Source organism: Rhinopithecus bieti, unplaced genomic scaffold, assembly GCF_001698545.2.
Source record: "Rhinopithecus bieti isolate Rb0 unplaced genomic scaffold, ASM169854v2 scaffold_61117, whole genome shotgun sequence".
NCBI lineage: Eukaryota > Metazoa > Chordata > Mammalia > Primates > Cercopithecidae > Rhinopithecus > Rhinopithecus bieti.
Window position 1 is genome coordinate 904937 of NW_016824934.1, and position 14256 is coordinate 919192.

The 14256-nt window shown below is 36.8% G+C and overlaps 1 protein-coding gene across 1 annotated transcript in view; it reads right to left on the bottom strand.

Moving 5' to 3' along the window:
• Window positions 1-14256, bottom strand: part of LRPPRC (leucine rich pentatricopeptide repeat containing) — a 148743-nt gene that overhangs the window by 8752 nt on the left and 125735 nt on the right. Inside the window, 5 exon segments of the mRNA XM_017862721.1 lie at window positions 4817-4901; window positions 7202-7273; window positions 9857-9972; window positions 10100-10239; window positions 11926-12130. Of these exon segments, the coding sequence (XP_017718210.1) occupies window positions 4817-4901; window positions 7202-7273; window positions 9857-9972; window positions 10100-10239; window positions 11926-12130 (618 nt within the window).

Genomic DNA, 14256 nt, shown 5'->3' on the forward strand with positions numbered 1-14256 from the left:
CAAAGTGCTGGGATTACAGGCTTGAGCCACCGCGCCCGGCCAATAAAAAATTTTTCAAAAGGACTTGGTTCTGTTACACACTCACCCACCCCTTTTACAGTTTTTTTTTAAAAAAAGTAACGGTACAAATTTTAGAATATTTGTGGCTCCATATCAATTTGAAAGCCAAGTGGCTCATTTACCTGATGGTTTATACCTGATAAATGCTCAAAAGTAGCTACGTGCTGGAAGACACTCTGGAGTATACATTTCCCTTGGCAGTGCTTCTGCATTGTTAACTGTCCCAAGGTGACCTAAGCAATGTAATTTTAATCTTCCTTTTTTTTTTTTTTTTTTTTTTTTAAGTAAAGACAAGGTTTCGCCATGTTGGTCAGGCTGGTCTCAAACTCCTGACCTCAAGTGATCCACCCACCTCGGCCTCCCAAAGTGCTGGGATTACAGGTGTGAGCCACCATGCCCAGCCTAATCTTGCATTTTTTAAGGGCCTTTTCTTGGAGCTCTCAATGCATAACTATGTAAGTGGAAAATTCCTGCATGAACTTGTTTTACATTTCTAGTTACAGCTAAAAGACGACAAAACTGACTCTATTAACATCCTCTAAAAGTAGGTAAGTAAAGACAAGAAAAGTCTTGAATCTCTACTGTATTCTCAAATAAGATCCTGAACCAACGGCTTTTATGTTAAATTCAATACTTCTGAGCAAGGCACGTGCAGTATCGTGGATTTGTTAGCAAGTAAAGCAGAGTACCTTTCCTTGTTTCCCAGAATTTCTAAGGAAGAACAGCAACAAAATCGGGGTTTGTTCAGCAATTGCACCACATCTCTAAAAATTAAAACATTATTCAGTAAGTGAAGGTTTCTGATAAACAAGCGGATCAAACTGAATATTTCCAATTAAGAAAGTTCACAATAATACAGTAGTGTATTATTACCAATAGGAAGGCCTAATAGTCGATTATTATTTTTTAAGGCAAGAAAAAGGAAAACAAGTGTAAGCTATGCCAAGCTTTGCTAAATGCTGTCCTTGGCATTGCAAGTATAAAGTTTGTTTAAAAAGAAAAGGGAAAAATTAAACTAATGCTTCAACAACCACAGAATAAGGTTTAGGACTGCAAAGAAAGAGGAAAAAAAGAAACACTATTCCTCTCCAATTATACTGCCAAGCATTCACAAGTGAGCTAGGGATCATAAGGTTAATTATACATTTAATAAGGTGTCAGGGAGATAACTGCTCGTTTCTTTATAAAAATTAAAATGTACAAAGCAAGTTCTCTTTAAAGTATAATTACCTACACTTATGCATACAAAAGGACTGATTTCAATCTCTTTTATAAAAGGCTTTCATTGCAACAGCCAGCCAGCACTTGAGAAAGAGACCAAAGTTAAACTAAAAAAAAAAAGTTTGTATGACAGACCAGATAAATCAAGTGTCTATCCAATCTTAGATGCTATAGTAAAATCAAATATAGCAAGACAATATTTTAGTTTACACTCATCACAGATGTCATTCTTTTAAGTTTCTAAAAGAACACTGCTCTTTCAAAGCTTTAAAACACTGTCAATACTAAAACTAATGGTATAAAAAGAACTTTTTGGGGACACACAGAACATTTACATTATGCACTGATGTTTTTGACATCTGTGAATAAAGTATTCTTCACTACGGCAAGAATAATCTCTTACTGTTTGACAAGCAGGTAAAGGATGGGTGAAGGGTTTATCATCTGAAACCCCAGTCTAGTGATGAGATGGTAAATGAAAAGACTCTGCTGTGGCATCAACACTCAGCTACCACCAAGAGCCCTTCGGTGAGGTCACTGCAGATAACGCAGTTCTTTCTGAGGGAGTAGGTACCATCCCTGCTGCCTCCCACCTAGGCAGCTGTCAATCGTGCTCTTCAAGAAAAACCTTCATTATGGCAGAGAACAAGCTGGTAGATGAAGTACCAAGTGCCACTTTCTAAAGAACTATCAAAAGGATGTGTTAAAACTGATTGCATACCATCATGTGTATAATTAGATATGTATATACTTATTATACCCCTAGTAGGTACTTAGATATGTACGTATGAAGATAAAGCATGAGTATCTTTTTTTTTTTTTTTTTTACCACGGAAGATAGCAAAATAAANAAAAAAAGATCAAACCAGCTTCAACATTCCCTTAAAAGCCAAAACCTAATCCAGTGCAAGACCCTAACACTCTTCAATTCTATGAAGGCTGAGAGAGGTGAAGAAGTTATAAAAGGAAAGTCTGAAGCTAGCAGAGGCTGGTTCTTGAGGTTTAAGGAGAGAAGCCATCTCTATGACATAAAAGTCCAAGGTGAAGCAGCAAATGCTGATGCAGAAGCTACAGCAGGTTATCCAGAAAATCTAGCTAAGACCACTGATGAAGGCAGCTACAATGAACGACAGATACTCAATGTAGATAAAACAGTCATATTAGAAGATGTCATCTAAGACTTTCATAGCTAGAGAGGAAAAGCCAATGCTGGCTTCACAGGACAGGCTGACTCTATTTTCAATGGCTAATGCAGCTGGTGACTTTAAGTTGAAGCCAGTGCTCACTTACCATTCCCAAATCCTAGGGCCCTTAAGAATTATGCTAAATTTATTCTGCCTGTGTTCTATAAATGGAACAACAAAGCCTGGAGGACAGCACTGATGTTTATACATGGTTTACTGAGTATTTAAAGCCAGCCTGCTGTAGAGACCTACTGCTCAGGAAAAAAAAGATTCCTTTCAAAATATTACTGCTCAGTGATAATGCACCTGGTCACCCAAGAGCTCTGAAGGAGATATACAGGGAGATTAATGTTCTCAGGTGTCCTAATACAACATCCATTCTGCAGCCCATAGATCAAGGAGTAATCTAGACTTTCAAGTCTTACACATTTTGGGCTCACTTCGGCAACACATGCACTAAAATTGGAATGATACAGAGAACATTAGCATGGCCCCCGCACAAAGATGGCATGCAAATGTGTAAAGCATTCCATGTTTTAAAATAAAATTAAAACAAAACAAACATGTTTCATAAGGCTATAGCTGACACAGACAGTGATTCTTCTGATGGATCTGGGCAAAGTAAACTGAAAACCCTCTGGGAAGGGTTCACCATTCTAGATGCCATTAAGAACAAATGTTGAAGCCACTGCTCACTTACCATGAAATGTAAGTGAAATGTAAGTGAGCACTGGCTTCAACATTTGTTCTTAATGGCATCTTTAACAGGAGTTTGGGAGAAGCTGACTCCAACCCTCGTGGATGAACCCCTTCGAGGATCTCAAGATCTCTGTGGAGGAAATCACTGCAGATGTGGTGGAAACAGCAAGACAACTAGAAGCAGAAGGGGAGCCTGAAGATGTGACTGAACTGCTGCAATTTCATGATCAAACTTAACATGATGAGAAGCTGTTTCCTATGGATGAGCAAAGACAGTGGTTTCTTGAGAAGGAATCTACTCTTGGTGAAGATGCTGTGAATACTGTTTAGATGACAACAAAGGATTTAGAATATGGCATACATTTAGTTAATAAAGCAATTGTATGGTTTGAGAAGATTGACTCCAATTTTGAAAAGACATTCAACTGCAGATAAAATGCTAACAAACAACATCGCATAGTACAGAGAAATCTTTCATGAAAGGAAAAGTCAGCTGATGTGGCAAACTTTATTGTTGTCTTATTTTAAGACACCTCAACCTTCAGCAATCATCACCCTGATCATTCAGCAGCCATCAACATTGAGGCAAGACCTTCTACCAGCAAAATTACGACTCACTGAAGGCTCAGATGATTAACTATTTTTAGCAATAAAGTATTTTAAAATTAAGTTATGTATTTTTAAAAAACACGCTACTGCACACTTAATACACTACATTATCGCGTAAATGTAACTTTTATATGCACTGGGAAACCAAAAAATTCATGTAACTCACTTTGTTCATTATATATTTGCTTTAATGTGGTGGTCTGGGACCATATCTTCCAGGTATGCCTGTGTTTAGTTACTGGAAATTTGAGAAATTTTATGACTATATCTCTATTTTAAAATACAGAATGTTCTCCTTAGAAGTATAGAAAAAGAGAACTGACTTACTAATTCTGACACCTGAGTCTGTTGTCCTCCCATAGATAAAATCAATGAAGCAATTATTTACCCCATGCCTCCAGTGAGCAAATCAGCGGGCAACAGATGGAGAGGTGATCGTGATTGAGAAACGCTAACATTTATTTCGATGACTGAGGAAACTTTAGACTAGTTTCCTTTCATATGTGATTGTCTGGCAATCAGGGAACAAACTGGTTAAAAGACCAGAATTTGAACTGGGACGTAAAAACCTTGGGCTACTTTTTAATCAAGGGTCTGTCATTTCAAAGGAGCAGCAGGCAAGCAGAGAGGGCACTGAAGGGGCAAGAAGGCCGGTTAAGTGAGTCTCAGATTTCTGCTTGTTTCAGGTGGCAGGCCCTTGGGGAGACTGAACTAGTTTCTGATATATAAGTCCAAGAGGATTTCTAGGTCTTTCCAGGAGCCTGGGATTCTACTCAATATACCTGGACTGCTCCGAATATGTTCAGTAATACTTTTTAATGTTAAAGTTATATGCATAATTTCATATTTTTCTTAATATATAGTTTAAAAACATATTCCAGGACTGAGTTATTTATATCATAATTATCTGATATTTAGGATTACTGCCTTTGAGCTGAAGACTGACTTAGTTGACCATACTACAAGTCATTTACACAATATAGTCACTTAAATAAAGCCATTTAAATAAATCCAATAATAGAGTCAAATTAAACTTATATTACCATAGCTTTTCATGAGGGAACTATATGCTTCTTCCTTTTCGTTTAATTCAGGAATCAATTCTAACAGAGATTTCAGAGTTGATGCCTAGGAAATTAAATAAAGGTACTATTACCAAAACCTCAAATTAACAGTGAATTAGAACACTGACAAAGCAACCCTATATTAAAATTTTTCACAATAATTATAACAGAACTGCCTATTCAATTTAATGGACTATTGTCCCTTGTATATTAGCATTTGATATTCACTCAATAATCTACAGCTAAGACAAACCAGCATTTTTCACAGGTTAATGCAATTCCACTTCCATTTCTACGAATATTTTCCTGGAATATGATAAACATTGCTTCTTTTGTCAAGCGGTGACCATACCATACCAAGAAGTTGTAAGATTCCCGAGGGTAGAGAGATAACCCTATCTTTAGGTGCCACAACTGGTTGATGAAATTGTAAAGAACTCAGTTAAAACATTCTGAAGTTTTACCCACTTGATATACAAAAAAGAGCATTTCTAGGATCTCACTGAAATTTTTACTTATTTCTTCCAGGGAATATGCAGACTCAGCTATGGTTTTATTTCCCATAGCAAGTGAATACAGAACTGCTATGCCCTAATGAATATCTGAGTATTTCCCACCCTACTCCAACATCGCCAGATAAATCCATGACGGACATATAAACATTTATGCCTTCTTCCCATCTCACCAAGAGGAGCAAAATCTGGCTTAACTATTCTACTGTCAAACAATGGAACACTGTTAACAGGCATCTTAAAAATCCTAACTCCTTTTTATAGCATGTTTATTCAGTCCACACCAGGACCTGCATCCTCCCAGGGCTGCTTCTATTTTAAACTCTCCTGGGTGGAATGTTCTAAGCAGATATATTGCTGTGCATTTCCCGTCCCACCTCCTGGACAAGGCAACAGGTACTTGGCACAGTCCCACATGTGGACTGACAAGTGCTTTTCAGATTCCTTGTACTTTTTAATCACAAATGTAAAAATGTAGCCTTTCTGACAGGAAAGAAAGGGCAATTAAATACTTTCTAAAAGTTGTTTATAGTAAATAAAATAAATACATGAGTCACAGATGCAATGAAGCAAATTTTTAAAAAGTGTAGGTATATTTAGGGGAAGTGTGTAGAAATTAAGGAAAATGTAGATCTCCCAAAATGGACACAGCCTAAATGTTTCAAATAAAACAAGCATCACAGTTGGCATGTGGTTTGAAACTTCATAAAGAACCCATATAAACTAAAAATGTAGTTTCTGGTGTACAAGAGGTAAAATGAGATCTAAGAGAAATTTAACTTTATACTCTTACTGTTAACATCATAATTTAATATACCCTACTACGTACACAGAAATTTTAAATATAAAAAATTTTTTTTTCTTTTATTTTTTTTTTTTGAGAAGGTGTCTGCTCTGTCACCCAGGCTGGAGTTGCAGTGGCAGATCTCAGCTCACTGCAGACTCCGCCTGCCCGGGTTTACGGCCCATTCTCTGCCTCAGCTCCCGAGTGCTGACTCAGGCGCCCGCCACCTCGCCCGGCTAGTTTTTTTGTATTTTTTATAGAGACGGGTTTCCACCGTGTTAGCCAGGATGGTCGCGATCTCCTGACTCGTGATCCGCCCGCCTCGCCTCCAAGTGCTGGGATTTACAGGCTTGAGCCACGCGCCCGGCCAATAAAAATCTTTTCAAAAGGACTTGGTTCTGTTAACACTACCCACCCTTTTACAGTTTTTTTTTAAAAGTAACGGTACCAAATTTTAGAATATTGTGGCTCCATATCAATTTGAAGCCAAGTGGGCTCATTTTACCTGAGGTTTATACCTGATAAATGCTCAAAAGTAAGCTACGTGCTGGAAGACACTCTGGGAGTATACATTTCCCTTGGCAGTGCTTTCTGCATTTTAACTGTCCAAGGTGGACCTAAGAATGTAATTTTATAATCTCTCTTTTTTTTTTTTTTTTTTTTTTTAAGTAAAGACAAGGTTTCGCCATGGTTGGTCAGGCTGGTCTCCAAACTCCGCCTCAAGTGACCCCACCCACCTCGGCTCCCAAAGTGCTGGGATACAGTGTGAGCACCATGCCCAGCCAATCTTGCATTTTTAAGGGCCTTTTCTTGGAGCTCTCAACTGCATAACTATTAAGTGGAAAATTCCTGCATGACTTGTTTTACATTCTAGTTACAGCTAAAAGACGAGACAAAAGCTGCTCCTATTAACATCCTCTAAAAGTAGGTTTAAGTAAAGACAAGAAAGTTTGATCTTACTGTATTCTCAAATAAGATCCTGAACCAACGCTTTTTATGTTAAATTCGAATTACTTCTGAGCAAGGCACGTGCAGTATCGTGGATTTGTTAGCAAGTAAGCAGAGTACTTTTCCTTGTTTCCAGAATTTCTAAGGAAGAACAGCAACAAATCGGGGTGTGTCAGCAATTGCACCACATCTCTAAAATTAAACATTATTCAGGAGTGAGGGGGTTCTGATAAACAAGCGGATCAAACTGAGATTATTTTCCAATTAAGAAAGTTCACAATGAATACAGTAGGTGTATTATTACCAATAGGAAGCCTAATAGTCGATTATTATTTTTTAAGGCAAGAAAAAGGGAAAACAAGTGCTAAGCTATGCCAGCTTTGCTAAATGCTGTCCTTGGCATTGCAGTATAAATTTTTAAAAAGAAAGGGAAAAATTAAACTATGCTTCAAAACACAGAATAAGGTTTAGGACTGCAAAGAAAGAGGGAAAAAAAGAAACTATTCCTCTCCATATACTGCCAAGCATTTACAAGTGAGCTAGGGATTCATTAAGGTTAATTATACATTTAATAAGGTGTCAGGGAGATAACTGCTTCGTTCTTTATAAAATTAAACACTGCTCACAGCACGCTTCTCTTTAAAGGTACCTAAACTACCTACACCTTCTACTGACATACAAAAGGACTGATTCAACTCTTTTAACTAAAAGCCTCTTCAACTGAACAGCCCGCCGCACCCACCTTGAGACACGACGACCCACAAGCCTCTAAACCTAACAAAAAAAAGTTTTATGGGACAGACCAGATAAATCACAGCTGCTCTATCCAATTCTCTTAGCATGCTATCGTAAAATCACAACTATAGCAAGGGACAATATTTTAGTTTACCCCCCCCCCCACTCATCCACAGATGTCATTCTTTTAAGTTTACTAACAAACGAACACTGCTCTTTCCAAAGCTTTAAAACACTGTCAATACTAAAACTAACTGGTTATAAAAGACTTTTTGGGGGACACACAGAAACATTTACATTATGACACTGATCCTTTCCTTTGACATCTGTGAATAAAGCTTATTCTTCATACGGCATGTATAATCTCTTACTGCTTTGACAAGCAGGTAAGGTGGGTGAAGGCTTTCATCATCTGAAACCCCAGTCTCAGTGATGAGATGGTAATGAAAAGACTCTGCTGTGGCATCAACACAACTTCACTCCACACCAGACTTCGGTAGGTCACTGCAAGATACGCAGTTCTTTCTGAGGAGTAGGTACCATCCTGCTGCCTCCCACCCTAGGCAGCTGTCAATCGTTGCTCTCTCAAGACAAAACTTCATTATGGCAGAGAACACAGCTGTAGATGACTACCACAGCCTGACCTCTCTAAAGCCACCTCCATCACACGATGTGTTAAAAGATTGACATAACCGATCATGTGATATAATCTAACGATACTGTACTATACTATATTTACTAACCCTAGTACAGTGACTGTAAGAGTATGTAAGATTGAAGATAAAAAGCATGAGTATCTTTTTTTTTTTTTTTTTACCGGGAAGATAGCAATAAACATAATTCTTCAAAGGTTCGCTGAAACTCCCCTATCCATAACTGCCTTTCCCTTCAAAAAATTAAAAAAAAAAACAAAAACACCAAAAATCAAAAGGGAAAAAAAGTAAACAAGCAAACAAAGCAAGAAAATTCCCAGTGAACTGGAATTTCTCTTCTCCAGCAACAAAAGAGTCTGAGAAGCAGTGCTAATTCATCCTTTATAAAACTGTTAACAGAGACCCAGTTTTCAAGAATTCCTTTTAAAATGGGTTGGATTCTACTGTCAAACTAGATAAACTTTAAGGACAAAACTGGAGATCAAGCACATGGGTACAGTTTTACTTTCCCTATCTACTAAAGATCTTTCGCAGCTGGTAAATATGTAAGGGAATATAATACTATTTACGATCAGAAATTGTTCCCAGGCCTCAATTTGACACAGGGAGTCTACACAAACACAGCCGTTGGCGGGATCACGGTGACTGTTTGCCACCTGCTGGGAAGGGGCTCCCCAGCGGTGCCTGTTTGTGTACATTGCCAGTGGCAGCTCCGATCACCCACTGCTCTGTCGGCACTTGGTGTAGCTTTATATTTAGTGCTGTTAAAATGGCATGAATGCAGTTGTCTCCTTCCCTGAAGATTGCTAATTTAACTGAGAGTGCGGGCCACAGAGACCTGCATTTGTCATTTAATGTGTCTGTGACACACAAGTGAATAGAAAGCATATTCAACTCTTAATAAACCTTGAATAAGGCACTGAGAATGTTTGAGTATTCAAGTGAGAAGCTGTACTTGAAAAGCAAACATTTCCTACTTTTTGTTTGCAAACTGTGTTGCCATGGTGATGCACAGTATCTAGAGCATTTGAGAAATTAAAGTAGAAAATCAAAGAAATTGTTGTTTTGCATTACCTATCTGCACAGAAACATTTGCCTTTAATTATTTCAGCAAAACTCATTGCCCCCTACCTACTCCCCACCTTGCTCCCTTCCAACCTTAATTCTAAGGACATTTCTGGTTTGATCTGGGATCTTTAAAAACAAGTAACCTAAAACCTACCATCCAGTCCTTGTCCTGCAACCTTGATTCACACTGAATTTAAACAGGCTAGCTGCGTACCACACTGAATTTCCAGTATTCCACCACACACCTATGTCTAGTAATTTCTCAGTTTACTTCTTGCAAGCCTCGAGCCCCACTGCTCCATGAGTGGAGGGTCATTACCTGTAGGAGAGCTCTGGCATCATCCACCTTGCCTGCGTCCACAAGTTGAAGGAAAAAATCAGTGACAGGTTTATAAATTGCAAACTGATTGGCCAATCTCTCTGCCATGATGCTTACTGGAAAAATGACAGGTAAGAAAAATCATTAGAACAGTGGTATAACTCACCTACCAAAGAAATTTGGTCTAGTCTCACTAGAGAGAAAATGTGCTTTTGTGTTCTTTAGCATAAACAACGAACTTACTCTTTTCAACTGCTGGTTCCAACTGCTCCTCTATTACTTTTCTGAATAAGTATGCCAAGCCGAAGAATTGGGGTTCAATGACTTGATTCTCTGAAGTAAGCATATTTTCAATGTTTTCTACTGCGACATCTATGTTATTGCTATTAGAAAAAAGCAAAATAAATTATTTTAAAATTTGCTTTTATATTAATATTGCAGGCAGTTTAGTATAAGAACTTACTTTTACATCCACTCATGCTAATACTTGAGGAAAAAAATGAAATACATTTACAATTAACCAAATAAAAACACTATGCAACTGAAACCCAATCACATTTAAGTAGCAAAAACAATCACTAGCTGGTTCATGCTACCATGGTTGCTTATCTTATTTCACAGCAGTTGAAATAGTTGGTTTTAACAATGCTCTACAGACAATCAAACAACTATATACAGGAGAATTCATGAAGATAACTTAAAAAATTCTGTATCTTAAATATTTTTGCCACTCTTTGGATATAATTTTTGCTACTCTTTGGATATAAAATGAAAACTTGTATAAATGCTATAATTTTGGCTTTATGATCCACAACTGGTCACTACTGCATAAAAATAGTATTTAACATCCCAGGGTTCTTAAAGATACTGATGATGTTTCAAAAGGCATATATGCATGTCTCTTACAGTCGCCTCAATTTCTTTTTGTCAGGTATGATACATTTGGAAAATACTCAATTTATACTAAAATCTCAGGAAAAGTATCTTCACACTTTGAAAAAAATCAGTTACATGGTTATGGTAAAATTATCTCTGACTATCTTTTGGTTAAGGTAATCTATAATGGATACCTTACTGTTATGGCATATTAAATCCAATCAGTCAATATTGTGTTGAAATTATTATATTAAACATAAGAATTCTTTAAAATGAATACTCTGTTACAATATATTTTTATAAGTTTTAAAGAATTACTTAATAGTGAGTATGTTCTCCAAATCATATAAAACTGTGTTTATATGGTAAAACTTTAAAATTCACCCAGTTCTTAGATGAGTAATCTCCTCAATCTTCTGATTTAAAACAATCACATTTTCTTATTAAAGGAAAGTTATATTTGGGGAAATAGTTTGAAAAGGTCAAAACAAAACACAACTGTTTCTCTGCTCAAAGAAAGAACAAACAAAAAACCCTACAAAACAAACATTACATTTTAATATCATGTCCCATTAAATGTATGCAAGATTACTAAAGAACATTTTTTCTAAAAGCATATTAAGGGTATCAAATTCCATAAAGTACTTCGCTAGGGGGCTTATTAAAAATCAAGTCCTTATTTACTTCTACAGGGGTAATTCTCAAAAGGAATTTAGAGACAGTGGTAAGAAAATCAGCTCTAAATACCTCCCTTGTTTGCGGGGGGGGGGTGTTCACAGGGTGGGTAAGGAGTATGAATACGGAAATGCACATTTTTAACAAGCTTGCAGGGCCCTCTGCTTCACAATATTCTACTAGTATCCCTGTCAAATATTACTAACAAATGAGATCATTTTTCACTTCTGAACAAAGTGTTTCGACAACAAGAGGTCTGACATATATACACAAGAATGAGAAAGGTTATCAACTGTGGAGCAAGATTTATGAATTTGGTAAATGCTGTTTATTCTAAGATTTAAGGTAAAGAAAAAACATTTTTCAACATATAATTACTCCCTAATCAGCAACTAACATCAACATTTCCTCTGCAGTTGATATGGTTTCCACATGTCTAAAAGTTTTTAAAAGGTGGTATCTCAGGTAATGCCCATTCTAGTGGCCAATGAAGGGAAAGAAGGCTTGCAAATACTCACTTCTTTATTTGTGCCAAAGCAATGTTATTGATGAAAACCATTTTTGAAAGTCCAAGGGAGTCTTCGAGTCCATTTACCATCTTCTGAACTACTTCTATGTTTTCAACATCACCCTTCATGGCCAATGCCTGGATGAGGCGGGTCACTGCTACCTTAGAAGGGGTCTGCTGCTGATCCAATGCTGTTTTCAGCGTTCTTAGAGCCTCTAAAATACAAGAGCAGGCGACAGGGCTTTTCTTATATGACCTGTGCTGAGTTTAACGCATTCTGAAAACCAGCCTTTAAATATGAACACCAAATGGCCATATACAAAAAGCTATGAATAATTTAGATTACAGAAAATATTAATACTTCATGAGATACCCCCCAAAATTATTTACCTGACTACGTAAGATTTTAGATTACAGAAAATATTAATACTTCATGAGATACCCCCCAAAATTATTTACCTGACTACGTAAGATATTTGAGGCCTGAGAAATTTCTTCTTTCAGGCACAGAAAAAATACAAATGTTACCGATAATATGAGTTTCATTTAGGGATAACATTTAGTGACTAAAGTTGGTAAGTTCAAATGAATATAAATAAGAGTTTCTAAAATTAGAGTTTCCAAAATGTGTGACTTCTATCCATGTTCATACTTGTCCAGATTTTATTAACTCAAAGATTAAATGATCACTGAAACTTAATATCCCAACAGTTCTTTCTCAAAAACAGTATCTCCCTCTAGGATCAATGTTCCAAACTGAACATTCCACTTTCACACCAACAAATTTATTTTATGATTAGATGCCCTGTGATTATTTTCTTGCACTAAATTAAAAAAAAAAAATAAAGCCTACTGATTTCCATGAATACAGACAGTCCCTGACTTACGATGGGTTTATGGGGTAGTTAATGCATTGTCAACTTAAGATGAGTTTATCCGGACTTAGCCCCATCGGTAAGTTGAGCAACATCTGTACAATCAATGGAGTTTTGTTTATATGTTTTTTTGAAGTATCACACTTTCAAGTACTTGATTGTAAATAACTATGGAATAGCCTTCTAGCTAACTGACTCATAAAACTGTAGCAAAATCATGATATGAAATAAAGTGGTAGACTGAGGAATAGCATAACAATTACCCTTACCATTATCAAAGAAAACTTATAGCTTTATAGCAACTAAAGCAATGTAACTTAGACAAAACTAAGACTCTCCTAACAGCTTTCCAAGTAAGAACAGCTTAGCTTTACAGAAAATGGGGAAAGGGTATTAATTAAAGTCTACTAAAATACATGGAAAGTGGAAAGACATGATGAATTTAGTGTTCATTAATGAATAAACAATTTATAATTATTTGAAATACACAATCTAAACCACTCATTCTAAAATGGGAAAAAAGAAAACAGTTTAAAAGCATAGTCAATAAAATTTTAAAATACACATGCATATACAGGAAACAAAAAAATGTTTTATACTATTTTAAAAATATAATTTATAATAAGCTTGATAAAATTTTGTTAATGGGTGGTCATACACAGATAATTATAATAATAGTTTTATTAACCAAGAATATTGTCAGCTAGGGAGGATCTTCCCACAGTACGTTAAAACAATAATAACAAAAATTAGATTAATGATGGTGATGACTGTAACTCAAACTTACTGAGCATTTGCTACATACCAGGCACAGCAGTTTAAACAGCTACTCTCACAACTACCCTTCCGAGACAAGTACCAATTTTACAGATGAGACACCTGGGCACAGAGATTAGTTTGCCCAAGGTAAAGTCATATTTTTAGACAAGACTCGAAGATTCCAACGATCCCAGAGCTTCCATCTATGAGTGCGTGTGTGCACGAGACAGCAGAAGGGTGGGGAGAACAGACCAATTCTCGTCTGTCCAAAGATAGCACAGGACCTTGTGACCTAAATCCTATTCTCATATAAGGCTTGCCTTCTGTACAGTTAATGACTTCAGGGACACCAAAAATGTTACCTATCCACATCCCTCACCCCAGGTCCTTTCCCACTGTCACCTAATTCCAACATTTACACAATTACTAGTGATACTGATTACACTGTACAAGTGCCATGTATCAGCTATTAATATTCACCAATGGTAAAATTTAATTGGCTTTACTTTTTCTTCCTACTTTAGATGGGGTTGAGAAAAGAAACCTAAAAGAGAGAAAGGCAGAAGAATGGAAGGGGACTTTGAAAATCAAGAGCTCTCATCAGCCATGGAGCAAAATAAGTGCAAACCCCACTCCTGTTCTCACTGATGATCATTTTACTCCAACAACAGGTTTGTGGTGATATGCTCAGGAAGGGGGGGGGGTGG